The sequence below is a fragment of the Chiroxiphia lanceolata genome, chromosome 3, assembly GCF_009829145.1.
Source record: "Chiroxiphia lanceolata isolate bChiLan1 chromosome 3, bChiLan1.pri, whole genome shotgun sequence".
Lineage (NCBI taxonomy): Eukaryota > Metazoa > Chordata > Aves > Passeriformes > Pipridae > Chiroxiphia > Chiroxiphia lanceolata.
This window is the reverse complement of record NC_045639.1, coordinates 54944344-54970561: the sequence shown is the minus strand read 5'-3', so window position 1 is coordinate 54970561 and position 26218 is coordinate 54944344. Positions and strand designations below refer to the sequence as shown.

At 44.5% G+C, this 26218-nt stretch overlaps 1 protein-coding gene across 1 annotated transcript; it reads left to right on the top strand.

Annotated features, from left to right (window-relative positions):
• The first annotated feature begins 49 nt into the window (after nt 1-49).
• Nucleotides 50-25729, top strand: LOC116785231 (T-cell activation Rho GTPase-activating protein-like). The gene is made up of 5 exons (XM_032684503.1): nt 50-271; nt 8386-8581; nt 9019-9136; nt 20863-21049; nt 25531-25729. Exons 2-5 carry the CDS (start codon nt 8480-8482, stop codon nt 25541-25543), a joined length of 420 nt encoding a protein of 139 aa, XP_032540394.1. The 5' UTR covers nt 50-271; nt 8386-8479; the 3' UTR covers nt 25544-25729.
• The last annotated feature ends 489 nt before the right edge of the window (nt 25730-26218 follow it).

The window sequence follows — 26218 nt, the reverse complement described above, 5'->3', positions numbered from 1 at the left end:
GAGAGAGTGAGCGGAGACCCCGGCGCCGGCCGCCCCCAGCCCTCCCCGCCGAGGGAGGAGCCGCTCCCTCCCGCAGCAGACCCCGGGGGTCCGCCGGCATGCCGACCGGGCCGCTGGCAGGGACGGACCTGCCGGGAGAGGAGAGCCCAAAAATCGATAGGTGCAGCGAGAAATGAAGTGAAAAGCGAAAAGTGACTCTCGAAGAAAAAAGCCTTCACGGCTTCTTCACAGCCAAGCCCTCCCTTGCCAGGATCATTACCGAGGCGACGTGGTAGGTATGAATGTAACACCGTAGGGTGTCGGAAATAACGAGCACCAGTGCCGGAGAACTTGAAGCCTAAATTTGTGCCCATCGGGCATGCAGGAACGAGGGATGGGCCCAAGCCACTTAAGGGGTAGGGGTCTGTATCACCATTGGCCTGGAGGTATAGACTCTGTAATGCATTCATCATCCATGCAAGTGTCCACTTCGGTCTGGAAAACACATCCTCAGTGTAGTCCTGGGCACAGGTTTGGGGAATCACCCTTTAAAGTCTAGTAAGAATTGCACAGAGCTCTTTAACTGGGATTGACTTTCTACTTACTACCCAACACTTTCCATCTTCTTATTGAAATCTAAGTTATCCAAGCACTAGAAAGCTTTATTAGTTCAAAGCGGATTATTTTTCTACAGACTTGCCTGTACTTAACTAGCATGTTTTACAAAGTGACCTGCTTGCACTGAGTTGTGTTGCTTGGCAGCTACAGATAAAGGATTTGTTTCAAGTAATGATGAATTGCCTGCAGATGGGACATCAGCTCTTGCAGTCTGGATTATGGTATTTTTGCTAGGAAAAAAAAGCATTGGAACTGCTTTTTCCCATAAGAAGGACAAATGTCCTGTCAAATGTGGGATGGTTACTAAGAGCTCCAGTTTGTCCTTGAGGAGTGGGAGGGATGAATTTTCACATCCCTGACTGTCCGCAAGGCACTCCTAAGGGGAAAAGCATCCCAAACAGCAAAATATAGCACCTTTCAGAACCACTCAGACCCCTTGAAAGGACAGGTGGATACAGACTCCCACATAAGTTGCATTGAATGACAGCAGTTCTGCCCCTGCTTGTGTACAGTCAGCAACTGTACACAAACCAGGTACCTAGCTCTGCCAGCATTATCCTCCCTCTTCTGGCTCTGAGTGATCCGGGGATTTCTGGAGAGCTTCTTCGTTTGTTTGGGTTTTTTCCCCTGGCATTTTTTCAGCTTTATTGCTGAGTGCATCACTTGTATAAAATACTAACAAAACTTCTCTCTGAGCTTCTGGGTTCTCTCTGTGACATCCTCTGGCAGCCTGCAGAAATCAACAGGGAAGTTACACGAGGTTTGGCATCGTCAGTGCAACTATTGTGAAGGCTCAGTTAAGCCCTCCAGGACATGAATGCCGGCCAGCTTTTCTGGAAGTTGCAATATGTTCCCAGACAGCATGATCAGGAGTGATTGATTTCTACATTTACAAATGTGTTTATTATTTGATATTAGCTCAAACTGGAGAGTTTTGAGACAGACTGTTGCTTTGCTGTTTAGGTCACAAATGTTTTCTGGATTGCTGCAAAGGGAAGAAATTTCTTCTAAGCTCACACAGTGTCTTGGCCAGGACCTTTCTGCATGTAAAATACTGGATAATTTCAAAAGGGGACGACTGAAGACTGCAGTGAAAGAAAGAAAATGAAAATCAGAATTGCAAACGGGGTCATCTTATTTCTTACAATTCATACTTCTTTTTTATGCTTATGCTAAAAAGAAAAAAAAAAAACCAAACATGTTTTGATCTACACAAAGCCTCACCCGTGTTAGCAGTGTAAGGTTAACTGGGATGCCTAATTAAAACAATCAGTCACCAATTAACATAATAAAAAAATGCTATTTGAAATTCATAAGAGGCTGAGAAGTTAAAGGACACTTATCCAAGAGCTTAGCAGGTTTTCATTTGCAGATACTTAAGAAAAAAAAAAAAAGGTGAAGACGAACTCTGGAACATAGCCCAGTAAAATCAGAGAGGAATCTGCGAGCTCCTGTGACACTTCATTACTAACGTGCCTGCTGCTAGCCAGCCCATTTGCTTTTGCACTCCATCTGCCACGTCTTGTACATACTGAGATCCAGGCTCTGGTACCATCGCTTCTGTTGACAATTACTCCTCAGGTGTCGCTAATGGCACTGCTCAGACCACCTGAAAGGTGCAGGACCTGTGCCAGCACCTGGGTTTTCCTAGGATCAGGGACAGCATTTCCCTGGAAGCTGTGTGGAATACGGTAATAATAATAATTAGTTCAAGGAATTGATGTCAACTCTCCAACCTGAAGTTTTCTTTCGCATTCATTTGCACCATCTCTAAAGCTGACTTGGTCTTCTTTGCCTGCTGTTACTAAGTGAATTAGCTCAGAGGAGAACATATGTATGTTCAGGCATATAAACACATGTACAAAGTCTGTGAGTATGTATGTGCACAGAAGTGTGGTGGGTTAACCTTGGCTGGCTGCCAGATGCCACCCAGATGCTTTTTCACTTCCCCTCCTCAGCAGGACAGGGGGAGAAAATGAGATTTAAAAGAAAACCTCGTGAGTCTTTCTAATCACTCCTTGGCCCTCCAACTGATGAATCATGGATGGGAACTGGGGAGTCTTGGTTGCTGTATATTGCCAATGGTGCACCATCGTTGTACCCATGGGCATCTGCTGTTCTTTGACATGCAGCAACCCCATAACAGAGGCATCGTCCAGGAGGCTGGGCAAGGCAGGAAGCTACTTAAAGGATGGCAACTACATCAAAAGCCCATCACTGCCATTTTGGGTCCTTGAAGTTCCCTCTCCTGAGACAGTCTATGCCAAGGATATATGGAGCCTCTGGGCTGGTCACAATGGGGTACTTTTGCCATTTGTCTCCTGTTAAGCTCACCCCAGCCTTCAATACAGACAGCTGTTGGGACTCCCCTGTCAATCAAGAAATTCAGATGAGTTCCTACCTGATGTACTGTAATGGCATTAGGCTACACTGTGCACCAGTGTCTACCAAAGCTTTAGACTTCTGCAGATCCAGTGTGCCAGGTCATCAAATCCACACAGTCCAGTAAAACCAGTCATTCACTTTCCTCCTGCTGACCAAAGGCAGTGACCCTCTGTTCCAGGTTGGAGACCCTTTCAGCATCAGACCAGAAGTCCCTTCACCAAAACCAAGAAGACAGCCTTAGTCCTCTTCCATACCTGGTAGATTGCTGGTTGCCTTTCACCATCTCAACAGCGGCTGAACTGACAGCTGTCTTGGATGGCCCTCCTGATCAGCTGCCTTCCCTCTTCCCCCTCAATTTCTGTACATGGGCTCCTAACTCACAGGGGGCTCACCATCTCAATTCCTCATGTCCCCTGCCCAGTCGCACAGGAGGAACCAGAGAGTGGCACACAGTGTGTGTCTGGGCACCCCGACAGTCAAGGTGCTGGTCTGTGGGGACAAGGAGAGAAACAGGTTTTCTTCAAAAGTCAGATCAAATGGGTCACTCTCCACAGCTGGTATATCAGAGTCTAGTTAGTCTATCATCTCCAGGTGACTGGAATATAATGCTGGTGAATTACGGACAACCCTTCTAGTACTTGCTCTTGTACACTGGACATCAGGATCTTTGGAGACATGGTTGTCATCCAGGTCACTGTAGAAGACTTTCCAGCACTACTAATTCTCTCAGATGTTGGATGCCTTCTTCAGTAGTAGTAGCAGCAATCTGCTCACCTGGCTGGTGGCTATAACATTGCAGCATATCTTGAAGTCTGCCAAAGGTTAGGGACCCACTATCACCTCTCGGTGATTTCTTTTACTTCCTCCTCTTGATTCCTTGCTGAAGGAGCAGCTTCCTGATCAGACCATTCCTCCTCCTGCTCCTGTACTAATTGATGATATGGACCCATTGACCTCTGTATCCAGTGCTTCTTTTTGACTATTAAGGCAATTACTGTAGTTAGGGTTCTGATCCCTGTCTTATCCATAGTGTTCCCAGATGTGGTTTGGGTCCCTGTCTCAACCATGTTCCCTTGATGGTGCTGAAGGGAGGCTCAAGAAGCACAAGAAAAACCCTAGGGAAGTGATAAGAGCTTCTGGGTTTCACTGGGGCAGGCAAGGCACCCCTCCACCAAGTAGTGCACCAGCTGAATGGGATTACATGCCTGTAGAGGTGCAAGATCACAGGCTATGGGAAGTGATAACCCAGGCACCCGCCCAAGTCCTCCCACATACCCTGCAACCCAGGGATTGATGTCCTAAGGGCACATTTCCTTGTCACCTCACTGGCAAACTGTTTTCTCATAACATCAGGCTAAAATCAGTTTCTATGCAAACGACAAAAAGATTACATTAATCAAGCGGCTTAGATAGGGATTTGGTGCGGACCTCTGAAGATGAAGGCAGACACATCAGCCCTAGAGGGGAAGAGAGAGATGCAATCCCTCAGCTCTCTGTAGGACAGGCCTCCTGGCACAGGGAGGGTACTTGTGCTAGGGCCAAGCACATGGCTGCTGCTTTTATCAGAATGTTTCCAGGCACAGCAAAACACAGAGATAAGCACTGCAGCAAAGACAGGAGCTGAAAGCAGCCACTGCAGAGCCCTAGGCTCTGTTATGCTGTAAATCAAATGAGCCCTGTGAGCCATGCAGAAGCCTGCCAATTATCAGCTGCCACAGCTATAGTATGCCCAGATCAAAACTGGCGTTATCTCATGCCCCATGTTGGGTGGCAAGAAAAAGGACTAGTGGGTTGATCTTGGCTGGCTGCCAGACATCTCCCTGGATGCTTTCTCATTCCTTCTCCTCAATAGGACAGGGGGAGAAAATAAGATTTAAAAAACCCTCAAGGGTCAAGATAAAGACAGCTTAATAAGAAAAGCAAAAGCTGTGCCTGCGACCAAAGCAAAAAGAGGAATTCATTCCTTGCTTCCCATCATCAGGCAGATGTCCAACCACTCCCTGGGAAGCAGAGCATCAGCATGTGTAACGGTGGCTTGGGAAGACAAACACCATAATCCTTCTTTCCTTGAGATTTTATTTACAAAGGTGTGCAACCTCTCATTTGTGTGCTGGTTGCTCTGTGGGTTGGATCAGAGGGCTGGAAAGTGTGATGAGGGACCATGCAGTGAATGAGAGTCTTACTTCATGTGTGTGCTGGGGGCTGGGTGGTGTGCCTCTGCAGCTCAGGGGTTCTCTGCTCAGAAGGAGATTTAGCAACGGTGACCACCTGGCTCTTGCATTGGGCCACACAATCACTTTGCACCCAGGACAAATGCTGACTGCAGTGCTGGTAGCTGGCAGCGTGCAGTGTGTTTGAGGCAACCTGCGCCCAGGTGGGTTTGTTCAGTCATCTAGATGTTCTTGAGGGACTCTCCTAGTGTTTATTTCCAAGCTCAGAGTTCATGTCATCCCTGGATGGACATTTCTGTTCATGTCAGCTAACAAGGTGGAGGGATGTCATGGATCACACATACCCGGAGACACTGCACATAGGTCAAGCATTGCAAATGTGGTGGATCTGAGTATCCTACAACATTCTACAACAACTGTTCAGGATCTGTATCTTCAAGGGTTAGTACACTTTGGAAAAGAGGCACATCTGCACCCTTTTCTTATCCCCAGCCCTGAGTAGCAAGAGCTGCTTGCAAGAGAGTCCAGGTCCATGGTCTGAAGGAAAACAGGTATTAGGCAGTGTGGGATGAGGTAGTACTTGTCCCTTTAGGCCAAAGAGCACCAGAGGAATTACTGATCCTGAGCAGAGAGACAGCAGGAATGCATTCCTTCTGAAAACATTGCTCTAAGTGCATTGCATAATGTTTGCTGAGCACTCCCTCCAGGTTTCCATGAAGAGAAAATGCTAGTGTTTTATGCAGGCAGCTATTTAGCTGGGGAGCAGGGTAGTAGCTGTGTCAGGGTCTGTGCCAGGAGCTCTGATCTTGGAAAAGCAGCCAGAGGGGCTGGAGGGCATGAATTGCCAATCACAGCTCTGAGACTGCAAACTAAGTGAGTTTAATTCAGTGTGCAAACAGAACAAGGCTGCTCCCTACACAGGGTTTGGTAATGAGCCCATGATAATCTATGCTTTTTGAGGCACAGCATGCATTTTCTAGGTGGCTGTTGAGTGTTTCATTTGGTTTTACACATCCTGCTCCATGCGTAATGCTGTATTCAATTTCAGAAGTGAAGCAGTAGCAAGAAAGGGGCGTCCTGTCATTTCCACTGAGCTGTGGGACTAGATTTCCACGTCGACAATGTCCCTGGACATGTTTTCAAAGCAGCCAGGAACTTAAGTACTTCTGAAAATTTCCCCAGGTTTTTTGGAGCCCATGTGGCATACAAACTTTTTGGAAGATTTGCTCCACAGAATAACTTCTGGCTTTCAATGGTTTGACTCTGCTACATCCTTTTTCCTCACGAATATTGCAGGAGGATTTCTGTACAAACCACAAACAGAAAGCAGAAGTTCAGCATCCTGCCTATCTGTGTGCTAAAGCCTCTGCTTCACTCTCACAAAGTGTGCAGGAGCTGTGCTGCACAGTTTCTCCCACCTCCAGCTGAGGCATCTCCTAATGGCAGTGGAAAGCTAAAACACCAGATCCTGGTAAGGAGGTGACAAGGGTTACTTACTGGGACATCCAAAAAGGTGGTTGAATATAGACAGGGAAATGTATTTTTTCCTCCAATCTCATTCAAATGACAGACTGACACAGCTCTGCTGAACTTTTTGAAAGCTGAAGCATGCTGTGGAAACACTCAGCAGCTGCAGTTAGAAAGCCCTGAAATCCAGGATCCTGGTTTGGACTTAGTAGAGGACATGTGTTCATGTCAGGGGCATTGGACTAGATAATCTTTAAAGGTCCCTTCAACCCAAACCATTCTGAGTCTCTGGTGCTCTTACTGTGGATTGTGTAGGGTGACCCTAGATTTTGGATTCTCACATTATAAATATGACCAGATTTTGCAAAAGGCCGATGCCTTTGGGGTTTAGCAGAGGAGGGAAGTCACTAGTGCAGGGTGTGCAATGTGCAACAGGTAACATCAGTAGTGTCTTTCTACCTGTTTCTACAGCCCGATTGCTGCGGGCTGTCCTGCCCTCTAGCGCCTGCTGTGTCAGCTTACCGTCCCCTTGCACCCACGTGTACACACACACTCAGGGGATGATGCTGGGGCTCTGAGTAGGACCGGGAGCTGGAAACCCCCGGGGCCTCCTCTGTGCAACCATGAGTGCAGAGCCAAACTGGAGAGCCCTGTGGGGAGGTGAAAGTCTTCTTAACAAAGCCACAGGCGGGGCAGGCTTCTTATCAAACACAAAGTCAAAACTGTTTCCTTCCAGCTGACACATTTAGGACCGCAATTTTCCTCAGTCCTCAAAAAACCTGCAGTTGACAACTGCAGCAGCCAAGGACCCTGTAGTGCCCAAGCCCCAGCTGTGCAGACCCATGTGCAGACAGCAGCTGTGTGCCAGTCCCCATGCCCTGGGGAGCAGCAGCCCCTCTGGAAGCTGCGACTGACCCACACCCAACTACCCACCTTCATTCTGGGTCTCCTCAGCTATGGGGTGATGGATGAAGTAACCATAGTAACTTTTTCTAAAGTATCTTGAGGGTCTGAATGACTTTTGCACTTGAGACTTAAGTGGTGGCTTTTTGAAGAGATGTCCTTATCCCTCTCCATATTCCTGTTCCCTGGCTTCATACAGCCCTGGCTTGCACAGTCCTGCTTCAGCTACATGTCTTGGAGTCCTTTCTGACCTTCCCAGTGAGACTCTTTTCCCACCCTTACCACTTACACTTGATTTTGTCTGGGACAGACCCCAATGGTGGTTGCCCTACAAAATGGCTATTATACAAAGAGGGCAGAGGCTGCAGTGTCTCAGCTAGCATCATGGTGCTGTGGGACTGTCACTGAAAGAGAGCCTTCATATCTGCTGGCAGTAAAGTTGGGCACTTTGGTGGGCACGGTGGTGGAGACCACCGCCATGTTTTGCTCTTTAGAAAGAGCAGAAGTAGAGGCTGACTGATACTGCTTTGAAACCTGCACAGCACAACCACAGGCTTTCACCTGCTTTTGGGAAGCTTCCAGTGGCAGCTCCTGATGTCATCCCATCTACTCAAGGACATGGGCTGCTGCAATGCTGCCTTTCAATCAAGACCTTGTAATTCAAGATCTTAGAATTAACCACATACTCAGCTGTGGTTGGGGATTTATGAATGATACTTCTCCTAAGCAGTGAATAAAACACACACATGACTCTTTCTGTAGGAAGCATTGTCTGTCTGAATTTAATTGAGACTTGCTCAAATAGAGAAGCAGAAGCCACTGCACCATCAATTAATGTCACATTTTGTTTCTGTTCGTGCAGGGTGGCTGACAAACTGCCTAAACCAAACCTCGTCTTGCTCAAGCACTTGCTCTCTCTGCTCCGCCACATCAGCCAAAATGCTGAGACCAACAGGATGGACTCCAGCAACCTGGCCATCTGTGTTGGCCCAAATATGCTGAGCCCAGAGACGGACAGCATGCTCCCACTGGAAGTACAGAAGGAGATGAATGACAAGGTATCTTGAGCTGACCAAGCAGCCACTCCCTTTGGGGCAGCTCCGAACCATCCATAGGGATCCCACTGCCACTGCTATTGCAAAAGCTCAACAGAACAGCACCCCTGGATATCAGGGGTGGCCCTCAGCTCTGGTGCCCCTCAGCCTGCAATGTGATGGGCCAGACAGCCCCTCATTTTGCCTCCTGTGAGCAAAAGCAGCAGCTGCCCACAGTCCCCTAAGTCCCAGCACAGTTCCTGGATACTTTGCATGCAGAGGGCAAGAGGCACACAGTGAGCACTGTCACCCATGGGTTGTCTGGGCAACGAGGCCAAAGCTGTGGCTGATGGCATTTTGTTTGTATTGGGGCAGATGCATCTGTCTGCAGCACCAGGCAGGAAAGACTGCTCAATATGTGTTCTTCCCTTTTGACTGAAATGAGCTTTTTCTGTGTGCAGGTGACAGCGTTGGCGGAGTTCCTCATAAACAACTGCTCAGAAATATTTGAGGAAGACATTGCTTTCCCTGTCTGTGCCTCAGCTGAGGAGTCACCAGAGCACACAGACAGCTCCACAGGTATGAGAATGGACTGGGGATGTGGCAGACTGGGGCTGCTGGGCCAAATTCTTTAATTTGGTATGTTAATACATCTGTGGAAACCCAGAGATTTGCTGACAGTTCAATATGTTAATGCAGTATTTTTCTATAGGAACACTTTCCAGAAGTTCAAATGACAACACTCACAAAACAGAATTAAATTCTAATGTTAAACATCTGCCTTAAGCACATTTTGCTACAGATGTGTGGATACCTCAAGGATCTTTCTGGCAGGCTTGAAACAGCATCATTCTCCCAACCTAATAGGTCCAGGCATCTCTATTTTGTCACTGCTTCTCAGGAGGAACAAGAAAAGAAAGACACATTTTCAGCACAGCCGATATGTTATCCATGTCCTTTTTTACACTTTCCTTATCAAAGTTAACTGCTCCGAGAGCTGTTTGTTCTTCAAGGTGAACTGAAACTGTAAAGTCTAGATGCTGGGTTCAGAAATCTGTGCCATGAAACATCTTATCAGGACCCATTTTCAAAAAGTCACAGACATTACAGAGAACATGGCATTAGAGCATTCATGGATGCCTGGTGTATGTTTTAAGTTAGGTTTCACGTTTTGTTTCATTTTACTGTTCATTTGTTGGATAATGTTTACCTTACTGAAACACCACATTTAAAAATTACAGCAAAGTCCTTGCAGCTTTTGCTTTCTAGAGCTGCATTCAGAAAAGCATCAAGAGAGGTGCACATAGGGAGTCAGAAATGTGATTTTCTGGGCATACAACTTTCTCCATTTTTCACCCAAGAAGAAAAGAGAGTACATGGGGCCATGCAAGCAACAAAAGGAGAGGTGCAGTTCCCCAAGCACTGTCAAAACATCTCTCCTGTATGAAACAAGCTTCTGATTCTAAACTTGGGCAAAATCAGAAAGGAACTTCTCAGTGAAGGTATTAAAACAAAAAAGTCTTCATTGTACACAATGAAGTTAAGTGCAGAATTAAGGAAGGGGCTTCTCCACGTGCATTGGTTCTGCTGCTTTCAGCTGAGACCTACAGAGTCCCCTGTAAAAGGTGTCCAGCCCAAGAAGTTGTTGGGAACACAGAAACAGGGTCCAGGTGAGTGCTTGGCTTCTCCTTGGCAGCCCCTACACTGTCTGTGGTAGGGTGTGTGGTGTCTCACTCCAGCCCACTCATCACTAGCCCCCAGATGCACTCATGCTTCTTTCTGCCTTAGCTGACACTGGTCCCCCATCTGCACCTATTGAATTGTTGCCATACTCATTGATTTGGAATGACTATAAGATTTGAAACACAAGGTAATATGTAGCAAACAGTAACAAAGAACGGATGTTTATCAACTGCTTTTCAGGCACACTAAATATTTTGGTGGGTTACTTGGTTCCAGTGTTTCCCACCACCAAAAAATACTATGCGATATACAGACGTGGTTAGTCTCTGCTCCTGGCAAGTCACACGGTCATTATACGGTTTTGTCAGAAAGAAATACACTTTAGGAAATACAACTTTGTAAAATACTTCAATTGGGATGAGCCATTTAAAATCACACATAACCTTTAAAAATATTTAAACTGAATTTACTGCCTATTACCACCAGATGTCACTGATAATACTAAGCAAAGCACTTTTACCTGTGGTTAAAGCCTTTCCTCAAAGGCAGGTTTGCATACCCACCTATTTATTGACAACAGTTTGCACCATGGCCACGAGTGACTGATTTTGCAGGCATCACTTTAGCATTTGTCATGCAGACCTTATTCAGTGTAATAGCATTGTTCCTGCTTAGCATGCATTTTGAGTTGTGTAATATTTTTTTTCCAGAATTTCTCTAGGTTGTATGGACATAGGCTTAGGTACTGGGCTTCCCTAAATGTACAGCTGTGGGAGTGAGCAGGAGACCAGTGTCAGGCTTCCTGATGCAACCTGGCAAGGTACCGAAAAACACACTTTCCATAGCTTAAGGTAAAAATAAAAAGCTGAAAGCTGAAATGGTAATAAAATTCTACCATCTGACTTGTACCAAAATTGTTGTAGTGGGCAACAGAGGATTAGGATCATCTTTATGGAGACAGTCATGGAGCTTGATGTGGCTGATATAGAGGGGATGCCAGCAGCCACGCTCGCCCCGTTGTCCTGGGGAGATGGAGCAGACAGACCCACCCAGGATGGGCCTGGGGGCCAGCAGGGAGCTGGTAAATGACTAACAGGAAAGCTAGCATCACATTTGCCTCTTCTGCCCTGACAGAGTCTCACGTGGGCATCTCAGTGGAGCAAAGGTTGCTGTCCCTGAAGGTCTTCAGGTTCAGACTGTTGTCTGCCATGTGTGCTGACCCGGGAGGGCAGATCCCAGTCTGAGAGTGGGATGTCAGGAATGACACCTGAAGATTCAAGGACCTGCTCCACATTCCATACCCTCAAAAGGGTCCACTGGACCTCACTGGAGCACTTTTATTTGTGGCTTCAAAAGCAGACCCTGCCTTCTGTCCATCCTGGGCTAGGACATCTAGTGATAATCAGGACAGCTATTGCTTACATGGAAATATGCCCTTGGAAGGTGACAGGTATTTGCCTCTCTATAGGTGGCTGAAAATCTGAAGTAATGAGATGCAAGCACCAACAAATCCACTCAGTTGTTTGAAGATTTGAATGTGTTAAACTGTCTATATTCAGATGCTTTGAGGTCAAAATTAGGCTAGCACACCACAGACACGTTCTAAAGATGTAATGTTCCTCTTTAAACTCTGAGGTTTATGTCACACTAATTCAAGGGCTATATTTTTTATTTACCACTCATTCCTAAAAGTATCAAAATATATGTCATCTCTCTGAAACTAAAATTGTCGATGCTCACTCCACCTGCCTGTTAGTATTTGAGAACAATTGTTCTGTTTCTTTTGGTGACATGCAAGATGGAAGTCAAAGGCTGGCAGTGAAAATTTGGTTTGATTATTGAAGTCAGAGGGAGCTGGACTTTACACCAGTTTTGTTTTCATGAGAATGGAAACTCCTGTCATGACTTCATATAAATCAGTCTTATTATGGTTTATTTTATCTGGATTAAAATTATTAAAAAGGACATTAAGGTGTGGCATGTGAGAACTGTAAATGTTTTAGCTTCTTTGGTGGAATATTAAATGTCAATTTTAAGGATTACTCATTAGTGGATATCTTGTCATACCTTTACAAGGGACTCAGCATTACTAAGAGGTTTGCTATGGTTATTTGCAAAAAGATGCGAGCAACTGAATGCTGACTTTAATATTTACTTTGGAAATTGTCCAAGGGGAAAGTAGTACACTGGAAGATTTTTATTTCTGCCACTTCTACTTTGTGTTTTATTAGCTGGAAAATTTAGTTAGATGGTGTTGAACTGTTGTATTTAAATTGTCTGTGACATTATTTTTGTTCTTAAATTGCTGTAAGAAAAAATAGTTAATTATATCCATTGCAATAATTCAGTAATATTGGTTTATGAAAGGTCAAGAACACATTCAAGAGAAATTCCAAGGCTTCTGCATCACAGCTAATCTTCACATAACACTAAAAGTGCTGTTCAGAAAGTCCTATCCTCACTTACCTGAAGTGATACCTGAAGTGTACAAGTAGAAAAAAGAAAGCACGTTTGGTCATATCTAGAAAGACAGGCTCCTGACTTCATACAATTTTTTTTAAGTATAATGTGAAGAATTTGTTTGGATTTTTATGCTGTAAAATTGTTAAGAGACTACAAGGTCAGCCTAATGTGTTTTAGCTAATGTTGCTTGGGATTTCACCCTCCACCTGCTGTAGTACGGATACAGGGCACTTATGGAAAGTTACGTGACAACTTACATGTAGATATTTTTCCTGTAGCATCATTCATATGAGAGTGCCATTTTTACTTCATTAGACTTTACAAATACATCCGAGCCTGTAAATCATACCCACACTTTAAAATCTGCCCTCAAAAAAAATGTAGCATGAAAATATTACTATTGTGTAGAAATTATCTTACAATAAATTTGCAGAATATATTAGAACAGGGGAGCCAATTCTATTAGCCCCAATATATGGGGCAGTCTGTGTTCTTTTGTCAACAGCTAATGACTGTGTTTGATAAAAAAACCTTATAAACCTATTTCCATGCCCCCTAAATAAAATATTTGTTTAATGATAACAGCAGCACAGGCACCTGGAATGCTTATTTATTGAAAAATATTTCTTTGCATGGATAAGGTGTACCCAAGTTTAAAAGAAAATTATTATAATGACCATTCCCAAAACACCTTTTGCAAGTGACTCTTAGCTGGTGGAAGGACATGACTGCTCTGCAGTCAGCCCAGCAGTCACATTCCTTTGGCTGAATGGGAATTATTTAAGTTTGCTCTAACTTAAAGATAGCAGTAGCAACAGAATTTACTTAGGAGCCAGACAGGCTCCTATGCCAATAAAATTGCACTGCACTGACCCAGAAAGGGCATCTTGCTAGTAGACAGATCAGTGGTTGGGCAGGTTCTGCTGCATTTCCTTCCACATGTACTAAAACATTTGCACAAAGCAGCATTAGAAATGTGTAGCAGGGACAAACTGACATATGGGAAGGGAGCTGGTCGGAAATGAGAGGTAGAAGAGTTGTGTACCTGACAGAGTGACAACTGACCCTTGGGTCTCTGCTGTGTAGCAGTGGCAAGTGAATGTCCTGAGGCTGGAGAAGTGAGGTTACTCCAGGGTGACCAACCTTCATGCTCCTGTAAGCTGCCTGCCAAAACCCTCCTATGGCCAAAGGTTAAGGAAGAAGAGAAAGCTCCAGCTTGGGTTTACCTGATCCCCATGGGACCATGACTCCATGGGGAGTCATCTCTGCCAACATACTTCTTCTCAGAGGTGGTACCTGAGGTCACCTGGCAGACTCTGTACCTGCACAACCCACTGCTCATCGTGTGAGTCCACTCCAGCCTGGGAACCACACTTGTCCTGCCCAAGGATCCACTGTTGGACACCCCTGCTCTGTACTCCTTAATGCCTTCACCCATCTCAATAAAAATATCCTTCTGAAGGGTATTTTACTGATGTGGCAAAGCCAAACCCACAAACATTAGGATTTGCCAGAGCAGCCCTCAAAAGTTTTTACACTGGACACTCCACAGGTGCCTATGGAAAGTCTGATGGGTTCTTGCTACATGCAGTGTCAAGGATGGACTTGCCTTGGGATCCACATGGGACCACAGTGCTACAGGGGCTTCTTGGGGACAGTGTTGGGGTTGTGGCAGAGGGTTGCAGGCAGAGACAGAGCAGGCTGGCAGTGACACTAGTTCTGGGCTTCCCCAAAGCTTGTCTCTTCCACTGAGGTTACATGTAATGCTGGGTGACCATGAGTGAAATAGCTGAGAACTGTAATTTTCTGTTCCAGACAAGTATAAAAATCTACTAAATTAAAAAATCTTAAGAACATGGGTTTTGTAAGTAATCAGATCACTAATACTGGAATTCACAAATCCAGTACATTACCATTGTTTAATAAACATTGATTCAGCATATTATTCTGGCAAGTATGCCCAGATTACTTCCAACAAACACTCTAAAAACTGTGGCTTTCTGAATTTTGAATTGCAATTTCCCTTCAACACTAGCTTGACACTCCAAATAAAGAAAAAAAATATCATTAATTAAAATGTAAAAATTACAAATCTTAATTAATGTATTTTCATGTGTATAACTGTCAAATTACAGGCACTGTCTAGTTCCAGTTAGTGACAAAGACAGACAGAATGAAAATGTCAGCGCTGTCTGAAGACATACTAGCCAATAAAATAAGTCTTTCTCTCTGAAAATAAAATAAAAAAAATATAAATTTAAAATTTTTCTTTTCTTTCCTTATCCCTACTACCTTGGTTCCTTTAGACAATTTATCAAAGATTTCCTCTTCCAAAGTCTCTGAGCTGCTGCCCCACTCCAAGAAAATATTGCTGTTCTCCAAATGCTTTTGAGACACAAGATCTCCTGTCCCTCCCCATGGTTGGCTGGGGAACTTGTGGTTCCCACAGAAGTTATGCTGATGAACTGCACCACATGAACATATCTATACCCTGTGCCTGGGCTGCAGGACCTGCCTGGCCTTGCGGACAGCACAGGGCTGCAACAGTGCCTGTGGGAATGGACTGGATGAGCTGAAGGAAAATGAAGTCGGGAGAGCTTTACCCTGTTCCTCTAAGAACTTGGCATGAGCTGAATAGGTGCCACAGCAGCATGGGACTTGAGACTGGAAAACACTTCAGCCACAGGGACACAGTGCCAGCGCCACTGACCTCTCCTCTCCCCCTATGCAACTTCATATGTGTGACTTTTTGACATCTACTAATAGCCTGAGTTTCATTAAAAAGATACTGGGAAGTACAGAAGGTGGCCATAGGCGTGCAGCCAACATGGTATAAACATACACTGAGCATGGGGCAGGTGGAATAACTGTTCTGCAGCTCTTTCTGGGCTGAAGCCTGATCCCTGCTGCTGGTTCTGTGGAACTGAGCTCAATGACCTATCCCATCCTCTTCAGGCCTGTGCCCTCCAACTAAAGATAAAATTCAGTTTTATTGTCTTTATTTGCGCTATATGCTAACTTGCTTCTGAGAAAAAGCGCTATAGAAAGCATCTGAGTACAAGGTGCAGTGCCATGTTTAAGCAGCTGTTGAAGAACTACTCATCCTTATGAAACAGCTGGCTCTGAGGGGCTGCTAAAGCCATGATCTCATGGTTATCAGAAATACAATAGGCTGTCACAATGAAGAAACATGACTTTGTATCAGGACTGGCTTCCATGGTTAATCTCTGTAAGCAGATGCTGTCTGTCGTTCTGTATGCATGCAGCCTCTCCCTGATCCCCTGCAAAATCAGCAGAGTAACAGAAATACAGGTGAGACAAACAGAAAGAACAATAGGTCTGCCATTTGGCTTTTGCTGGTTTACCCATATCCATTCTGAGCTGGATCCTTGTATGCTTTGGAGGTTATGCCTCCAATCCAAAAGGTGCACACAGCTATAAAATCCAATCCGTATGGCAAGGATACTCCTCAGAAGAAACACATCCTCTTTTCACTTTTTCACATCCACTTTTTCCTTAGGGAAAAAGTCTTCCCTCAGGTTATTCCCCCCTGCCCTGGGACTGATACACTGGATTTCCGTTATCTTCAAAAAAAAGCATGAGCGTCTATAGCAGTTCTCCAGCCTTGACAGGAAAGGAATCTTTTTCAGAAGACCTCTGCTGAATATTGTTCAGTACAATGGGACGATCATGCTCCTGTTCTCCATATGATCTCAGGGCACTTCTACCTCTGAGCACTAAAATTTTGCTTCTCTTTGGAAAAAAAAATCCGATGCATATGGACAACTGACTCTTTAAGGGAAAGTGTATGCATCAACCCGTCTCCTTCTGGCAGCAAGGCTGGAACGGGAGCTATCTGTGTCGCACAAGGCAACTGTATCTCCCTGCTACAAGGAAAAATCTGAGGACCCAGCCTCTGAAGCCCAGCTGACCCCATTTCCAATTTCCAAGCCTCATGTCAGGATGTGGCCCTCAGTTGGTGCCTGCCCAACCCCTTGCAAGGCCCTCCACGCCCCCTTGGAGACACCTGGTCCTCTCTGCCAAAAGAAGGCATTGCCACAGGCAGATGTGGGGCTGCAGAGCACCTCTGGTGTGCACGGACCCACCGTGGGTCCTCAGCCAGCCTCTGGCTTCACCGGGGAAAGCACAGCAGGCAGTTCCAGGCAGAGATGGGGGCTGGCACTGCCTGTTCTCCTGTGCTGGCCTCTTGTCCTTGATCTCACCCTTCAGTGTCAGCAGGGTCACAAGGTCTGTTCCTGCACTCCTAGATAATAAATACAAGCCCTTGCAGACATGGAGCATGGAATTTGTAATTCTTTAGGCAGGTATTGCTGGTATTTTATCACTTTCTCAAATGGCCCATCTGTCTAATTCCACCAGCAAATGAGGACTGGAGCTCCACAGTTTCTTACTTTGGGTGTTTATGCAATCAGCAAACCTTTTGGCTTGTGGCCATCTTCAGAAATAAAGATTAATAATATTTATTTATATCAAATAATTAACTAGGAAATACAGGCATGGAGCCATGCTCAGCTTGATAATGAGGCATTATACAAACACACAGCAAAGCAACCTTCCATCTCTCAATCAAAATAACAGGGAGGAAAGAATAAGAGGTACCAGAGCATAACGAAACAGCATTTCTGTATCACAAAGGTTTATTGAAAAAATTGTTGCTTATGGTTTATTAAAGACTGTGAAAAAAACCCCCAATGTTTAATGAAATGACAGTCAATCATAGGGATGACCGTGCTGGGTCAGAACAGCAGCATTTCAAGTCCAGTCCAGGATTCTGACTCCTAGAGCAGCCAACAGTAATTGCCTAATGACAGCATGAGGACAGGGGAGGCTGCTCCCCAAAATGCTTCCGCAGGATGCGGATTTGCACCTCAAAGAGTTCCTGAATCAGAGGTGTTTGTGTGGAACATCTCTGCACAGATTTTTCTTCCATGATTATGCTTAATTGCTTTTTGAACTGATTCCTGACATCCTGTAGCAGTGAGTTCCAAGGTTTGTTTTGTGTGAAGAGGTATCTTTGAACTTGCCACCTCATAATTTCATTTGATGATCTCTCTTCTACCCCAGTTGCTATGCTACACATTTCAGTAAATAGCTCTCCTTGAATCTATGGTAACTTCAGGGGGGAAAAAAGAGAATAAACTTCATATTTTGAGAATTCAGCTGTATGAAAGCATATATATATATATAATTATATAAAATACACTGCACAATATATTCCTAAATAGCAAGTCCATATTCTTTATCTTACCAAGGTCTCACAAAAAAAGCCACCAAAAAACCAAACCAAACAAAAAACAAACAAACAAAACCCAAAAACCTCCCAGACAAACAAAACACCCTTAAAAAAACAAACCCAGTGATCCTATACCTGACACCTCCTCCGATATGAAAGGAGCAATGGACTATATGCAATTAGTAGGATGAAAACAGGTGTAATGCAATTGCACTGTGCAGACCAAGAAATATGTGTTGTGGGCATGTCCACAAACCCAGCATACTTAAGCAAGTAGGAACACATCTTGAAGTGATCCCCTGAGCACTTAAAATCTTGAGCATAGTCAGGAACTTGGTGTATTTTTAACATTTACCTTATCACTTTTTTAAAAAGGTAAGAATCTTCAAACAGGAGACTATTTGCTGTCATTCTGAGTCATGTCAGTTTTAATACAGTTCTCCTCTACTCAACCAGAGGGAACGGGGATAAAAAGAAAACCCCACCTCAGGTGTCTCCATGGTGGACATGGGTTTATGTGTTCATTGTGTATGTCTGCTTAGGATCAGAAGGCCTGAGCTGTAAGCCCCAAGGAAGGCAGGCCTGCATCTTTTTGTCAGCATCTTACCCAGAAAGGGCCTGGCCCTGTAATATCTCTGCAACCTTCTCCTGTGGCACCATGGCTCAGACTAATGGAGGAGAGATGGAAGAGCTAAGGCCAAGGCGATAAGGTTTATCAGTCCACTTCCTTCACTGGAACAGCCAGTCTCAGGTCTTAAACAGATGCTGTTTTAAAAGCACACACATAGCACAGCTGCCAGAACAGGGTAGTTGTTTTTTTTTTTTCCTGATGGTATGGCACCGGCTTCCCTCGGCTGCTTTAGAGAGAGGAGGGGCGCACGGTTTGAAGGAAGGAAGGAACGAACACCTGCAGGAAGAGTCACCGAGTCCTTGAGGGAGGACGAAGTGACAAAGCCAGTCAGCGAGGCCTCGAGGGCGTTACACCCTGCCCTGGGGCTTCTCCCAAGGGACAGGGACGCGCCCAGCCGGTTCCCCGGGGCGCGGGTGAGCCGGGACCTGGAGCAGGACGGGCGGGGCGGGCGATGGCGGCGGGGCCCGGGGCGGTGGCCCCTACCCTGCTCGCCCGCCACACCTGGCCCCGGCCAGGCGGCACCGCCAGCGGGCCGCTATTTATAGTGCGCTATTTTAATCGCGAGGGACCATTGGGCGCCGCCTGGGTGACGGCACCGCCGCTCCCGGGGCAAAGTCCCGCCGCCCCCGCCTCCCGGGCTGGCACGGGCGGTGCCGGGAGCGGCCGGCTGTGCGCATGCCCTGGGGAGCGGGAGCCGTGTCAGCAGGGAAGGGGAGCAGCAGCGGGAGCAGTGTCTGCAGTCACGGGCTCGCCGGGCTGGGGTGGAGTAGGGGGACACTGTGGCTTCCTGCCCTGCTGTAAGTGGGCGTCGTCCCTGCCCCGAGGCCCTGTGTCATCTCCGGGCGCTTCAGCTTCCGCGCAGAATGGCGGGGCTGGAGGGCTCCCTCCTCCTGCTTCTGATGGCCAGGATGGAGAGGGCAGCAGCGCCCGAGTGTGGGGTTGCCACAGGTCTGCGGGTAGGGCGGACAGAGGCATATTTCAGGGGGTTCATCCTTAGCCTGACCTGCAGAGGGGGAGAACATCCTGTGGTGCAGCGGTCGCTTGTCCCTGTCGCAGCAGCAACGCAGGGATGAAAGGCTGGCAGGGGCAGCTGGGCTCACGAACCTGAGGGGAGGGCGGGTGCGAGGGACGAGTGACAGCAGGCACAGCTGCCTTAGGTGTTGGTCTGACTGAAGGTGTGCTATGTCCCTTGGGATATCCCTGACACCAGTGAAATGAACCTGCAGGAAGCAGCCATGTTGAGTCCATCTTTAGATATACAAACTACCTTCACAGAATCAATTAGGTTGGAAAAGACCTCTGAGATCGAGTTCAACCTATGATTCAACACCACCATGTCAACTAGGCCATGGCACTAAGTGCCACATCCAGAACACCTCTAGGGACAGGGACTCTACCACCTCCATGGACAGCCCATTCCAATGTTTAATCATCCTTTCTGTGAAGAAATTCTTCCTAATGTCCAGCCTAAACTTGCCCTGGCACAGCTTGAGACTATGTCCTCTTGTCCTGTTGATAGTTGTCTGGGAGAAGAGACCAACCCCTACCTGGCTACAACCTCCTTTCAGGTAGTTGTAGAGAGTGGTAAGGTCACCCTGAGCATCCTCTTCTTCTGCTAAACACCCTCAGCCCCTCCTCATAGGACTTCTGCTCCAGGCCCTTCATCAGCTTCATTGCCCTTCTCTGGACAATACATTAATTCAGCTTTGTTGATTTGGGGGTCTAGATAGGAGTATCCTCACATCCCCAGTCTTCCATGACAGGATGGCACAGAGTCCAATGGCTCAGGTCACTGCAGATTTTCTTTTTTTTTTTTTTCATATAGCTCAAGTGCTTTTAACAAATGGGCTAAATATTACTCAGTGCCATTGAAAAATAGCCTCTAGAACACTGCACTCATAAAAGCCATGTGTGACTTTCATGCTTGGTTTATAGAAAGTTTGTGATTATAGTTGGGATATATGCTTTTGGCTGCTGCAGTCCCTCAGGTTCCCAGTAGATCTGTGTATGTTGGTATGCACCTGAAAGTAAGGTCAGAAAACTCCACCAGGAAAGGTGAAAGACCAGATTGCCATTTCATGAGGTCAAAGAACTCAACAGTAAGTAGTGTCAAGATCCAGTTGCTTGGTATTCTTACATGAGTGTGGAAGTTTTTCCCATTCACCAAACTCTGTTCAACTAGCACAGCACTTTAAGAAAGCTACAATTTTTAGCTTGGCAAATGTAACATGAGACTGAACAAGCTGTGCAAAATGCCTCCCTTAAATCTTGCAGGAATTGTGATCCCTGGAGTTCTTGGATGTAGCTCCCAGGAGGATGCAGAAATCAAGCCACGTGAGCTGGGTGTCGGAAATCCCCAGTTTTCTACAGCCAGTAGAAAGGATGCTCCCAGCATCTTCTGGGAGCAATACAGGTTGGAAAAGCAACAACCTATTGGTGTGGCCCTGAAGTACTCATTTGTGTAAGTCCTTCATCTTCCACAGGATTTTGCCTGTGCAGACAATATCTGTGTTAATCTGGAGCCTAAACCCAACGGCTCCTGGACAGTTTCTGGCAAATCCAAGCCCATCACACACTAAGCACACAGATGGGGATGGATTTTTTTACTATAACTGTTTGCTAACAGTTAGAGTAAAATATTAATTAGTTGGACTTTGAATAGTTTAGTTCACACCATTTCCTGATTTAGACTAGGTTTTTGGCAAGTGGAATGCAATACATAAACTTTGCAGAAGCTGTTTCTCTTTGTCCAACTTCTGTTCTAGGATTTCAGAACCTGTTTATGTTAAGGCTTAAAAGTTATTCCCAGAAGTACTGAATTGTTTAAACAAGAGATTATGCTACTGTTCACCTGGCACTACTTTGTAATTTCTGAAGAGCAATCCTGGCTATATGTCTTTTATACATACATTTAGAGGCGTATCATGCTATATGTGTGTTTATATATGAAACAGTGTTGAAAGAAAGGGAAATGCATTCCTTCCAGCAGCTGCTGATCATTAATTCATGAAAAACCATTCAGTCAGGAATTAACATATACTATTCTATAAGGGTTCCCAAGCTGTCACACTGGGACTACTACCAAGCCATATACAACAGTGTACTATAAAATTTTACACATTTCACAAAGCTGGGCACTTCCACCACTGTTGATCACATCTAGAAGGTGAAACTGGAGAGTCTTTTGCCACTCACATTCAGAGCTTGATTACAATTCTATTGAAACCTATGAGAGTCTTTTCAGGAATTTCACGGTGCTTGAGGGCACGCCCTCAGCGCTTAAAGGTTCATGGAATTTTTTATAAAGCCTACTGGTAAATTTTCCGGGGAAAAAAGTTTAGGAGGGAGCAGAAAGTTAAGTCTGCAGGTTTAGCATAGATCTGCTTCATATCTGGTTAGCTCTGTCCTTGTCCAAGCGTCTTGAGTTGTTTTGTCCAAACAAATATAAAACTAGATGCCAGTTTTGTAATACTCTTTATTTAAAGACAGTTTACAATAATTGGAAAGTCAAGGTTCACTGACATTAAAGTTCCTGAGTAGGCATCACAGTTTTGGTATTGTTCCTCAAGGAGCTATTTTGGAAAGATTCACACTTCTCAAATGCTTCCCTTTACTGAAGTTTAAGAAGAAATTCAAGATTGTATTATCAATTTATAAATCCATCTGTCAGCTAAGATCTAACAAAAGCTTATATTTGGATGCAAGGATTTTATTGTCTTTGACCTAACAGTATTGACTGTCTGATAAGCAGAGAATTTCTGCTAATATTTGAAGAATAAACCTTGACTGCTGGGCTTATCCCCTATCACCAAAGCAAAGGGAAAGATTCTCTAGGCCCTCATTGACTTAACAGGGAGTCAAATCAGAACTTGGGCCAAAAGGAAAATGCAACTAATTCCCCAACATTAAAATAGTGAAACTGCATTGTTAGTGGAGTGGCTGATTTGAGTGGACTTTTTCACTTACGTGTAGTAATTGTAGGTGACTGGGATGAGCAGTTTTACCACCACCACAACTCAAGGGCATCATCAAGGAATGTCAGTGAGGTTTTATGCTTATTGAGTCTCATCTTTTGTGGGGGGAAAAGATCTGAGTAGTGCTTAATGATTAGGCAGATCCAGTTTCTGCCTTGCTAGTGGCTTGGTCACCAGAGCAGTACACTGCTCAGTTTTCTGAGACTCACAGAATGATGAAGAACAAATTGTAACCAGTAAGGAATAGCATGTAATGGAGAGAAGTTTGGGAATGATGTTATTGTCCTGAAAGGTGCTAATTTTGTGTTAAAGTTGTTAACATATTTTTATAATTGATTGCATAAAGTCAGATTCTACCTGCCTCATTAATAAAAAATTTGTAATGCACAGGGAAGGGTAGACTGAGGAGTAATGTCTGCCTTTGCATTCAGAAGGCTCTTTTAAAAGGCTAATGTAACGGAGTGCTTAAATAAAATTAGTTTGCCACATGCAAAAATTTCTTACCAGGCTGACCAAATTCTTGTCAACCTAATGAGAGGCTAAAAAATCTGTTTGCAAAGCCAGTCTTGTTGCAAATGTTGCTGCACAGAAAAAAAATTGCAACTTCTGTCATGAAAATATTAGCTCCAGCATTCAGGGAAACAGTGCACCATTTTGAAGAAGGGAACATAGAGGTCATTTTGGGTGCATGCTCATTAAGGAAAGGAATTGCATTGGAATGTGGTAGGGTAGAGAATAAAATTCAAAGCTCCTGTGTCTGCAAGAAAACAGGGCAGTACATATGCCCCGGTGACTTCTGATGTACAGACACAATACTGAAATTCTAAAAATGTTAAGGATGTAAATTAGGTTTACTGAAGATCACAGTCCCTGTAAGCTGTCCATCAGCTCTTCCTGAACTCATTAGTCAACTATTATCCTTGATACAGAAATGCCTGCTGGATCCATGCTTTATTCAAGCTCAAGTTCAGCAAGACTCTTAAGTGTATGCACAGGATTAAACAAGTTTTGTAATTTCACTGAATTCTGGATGATGCCAGCAAGGCAGAGCTGAAGTCACAGACTCTGACAATGAGGCACGACATGCCACAGGGTCCCAACAACAGTTCATATTTGTGCTTTAAGGCATGGAAACATTGCAAATCTGAGGAGGGTCTTGCAGATCCCAGCCTCCTTCTGGGTCAGTTCCATTTGTTGCACAGCAGTGAAGTGTTATGTCTGTGGAGAAAGAAACAATTGAATAATGACATTTGAAACCTAATCTGTGATTTAGGGATCAAGAATAGAGGAATATCTATCTCTCACACAGAGGTAGATGTAACAGGACAGTACAGGGGTTGTAAAATTATATATTTATTAATACTTCTAATGTTTGAAGAGTATTTTAAGGTGTTTATAAGAAATCACTCTGATGCTGGGAAGTAATGGTGGTCCCTTGCACTTCCTTTCTCACCGTTTCAGTTCAAGTACCCATCCTGGGCCTGATACTGACTGACTGACTGAAATCCATGAGCATTTGGAGTAAGACCAGGGTTTCTCTAATGCTATTTCAAGCTGCACGAAGCAGAAGTCCTGTGGAACTAACAGAAACATTGAATTTTAAAGAGATGGGATAATTTTCACTTCCTGGTTTTTTTTCATTAACAACATTGATTTATTTTTACACAGTTGCAGGCTGGTAGCAGCGTGGGCTGGGGCTGGACCAGAAGTGCTTGGTTTTCTGTAAAGTGTTTTGTTTGCTCACCTGAATGTGCCACTACTCCCACAGAAATGCAATACTTAATGCAACTCAAGTGTTTACACAGCACTGGTGTAAAGCCGGCAGTAGATTGCTTCCTTTATGGATAAACCTGTGGGTACATTCTGCTCACTGCTGTATTAACTGAATATTAATGATTAATGAAAAAAAAAGACATGAAGAATAGTTAAACCAACTTATTATGGTCTTAGGATAATATAAAGTTTACTGACTGCTGTAGCAGGCCCTTCCCATCCTGCATGTACTGCCCTGTACACACGCTCCAGTGAAGGTCCTGGTGTACACCACAGGAGTCTGTTTCTCTCCCAGAACACCTGGAGCCAGCCTGAGGATCATTAAATTACAGATCTGATTAAAAGGAATCTGTTATTTTAAAGAATTTCTCTTCTTTCTCTTTCTAGGACAAACAACTGGCATAGGCATTGAGTTGAAAACAAACAGGGCAACTGTAGTGACCAGGACCATTTCAATTTTACCTTGTTACCTCAGACTTTTATATCTGCTGAACCTCTAGTTTGTTCTATTCATGTCAGCTCAAGTTTTCTAAGAAACATAGAACTTACCTCTTCCACATCTACTTATGTTTAAATAAGATTATATAATAAATCAGGTAATAGCACCATGGCTAAAAGTAGCAGAATCGGGCTGGTAAGATCTAATTCCCAGACGATTGGCACACACAGACTCTTAATCTGATGTTTGATAAAGCCCATAAATAGCTGGATTGCTGCAATCCTGTGATCAGGTTGACAGAATCATCCTGATTCTGACCTCACACAAGTGCAAAAGAATTTCTGACTTTGTCCCTGTACACTTCATGCAGGTCTTTAGATTATACTTAAACCGTGAACACAGTTCAAGGTTATCATTTCACATTAACAAACGTTGGCAGAGAGACTAATCTAAAGTAACCAATTAAGAATGATCGTGGGAGCCTGTCGTAGTGAAGTCATGGAATTTTCTCCACTAAACCTCTCAGCTACAGGCCTTGTCCCACCATCTTGACTCTGAAGGGCTTTGACAGGATTGCAAGCTTGAATCCTTGAAAGGGGCTCACTTACAAGCATCACTAGCTTGCATTGAAACAACTTGCAGATTTCTTTCCCTTCTCTGCAAACAGGGTTTCACTGCAGCTGAGTTTCCTGGGTTACACAGAATTAATTACTGTCTAAAAATTATTCACTTATCTTTTTCCTAATGTTCTTACAGGATGTACCTTTGAATCCATCTGGGGACTGGATACGTAGCATTACATTTCTTGTCAGGGGAGTAATAAGCAGGTTACCAGAAGAACAAGAAAATAACCTAAATCCACATTTAAATCCTGCAATGTACTTGTCAGTGTGAGTTTTACTGTTTGGTTTTTTAAAGATATTCATTACAAAGTAAACCTTTTAACTACACAAAATTTCTGCAATCATTTTTCCTGTGCACTAACAATTTAAACAAAAATGTTATAAATGAAGTTAAAAAACTCAATCTCAGAAATTTACAGCCATGGTAAAAATCAGTGCCTAGAGACTTTAGAGCCAGGAGAAATAATTTTGATTATCTTTCTTGTCTAACATGAAACTCAGGTTGTCAGTCAGGAATTCCAGTAACATTTGTTTAGGGCTTTGTTTAAGTTAGATTGTCCTGCTGAAATTTAACACCTGCAAAAGCAAACAAATCTTTTTCTTACTTCTTATTTAAGCCATTATTTACTCACCATTGATGTGTTGTGGCATTTGAAACACAATACTTAATTGCTGCTTGAAGCACTGAAAAAGAGACCCTTTCAAATACAACACGTTGGAAACCGTGGGGAAAATGGTAGCCATAATCTTGCTTGAAACCGCACAGTATATTGCATGCTGCATTTTAAGGCAATTTCTGTAAAGAGGCGTTCATTTTTTGT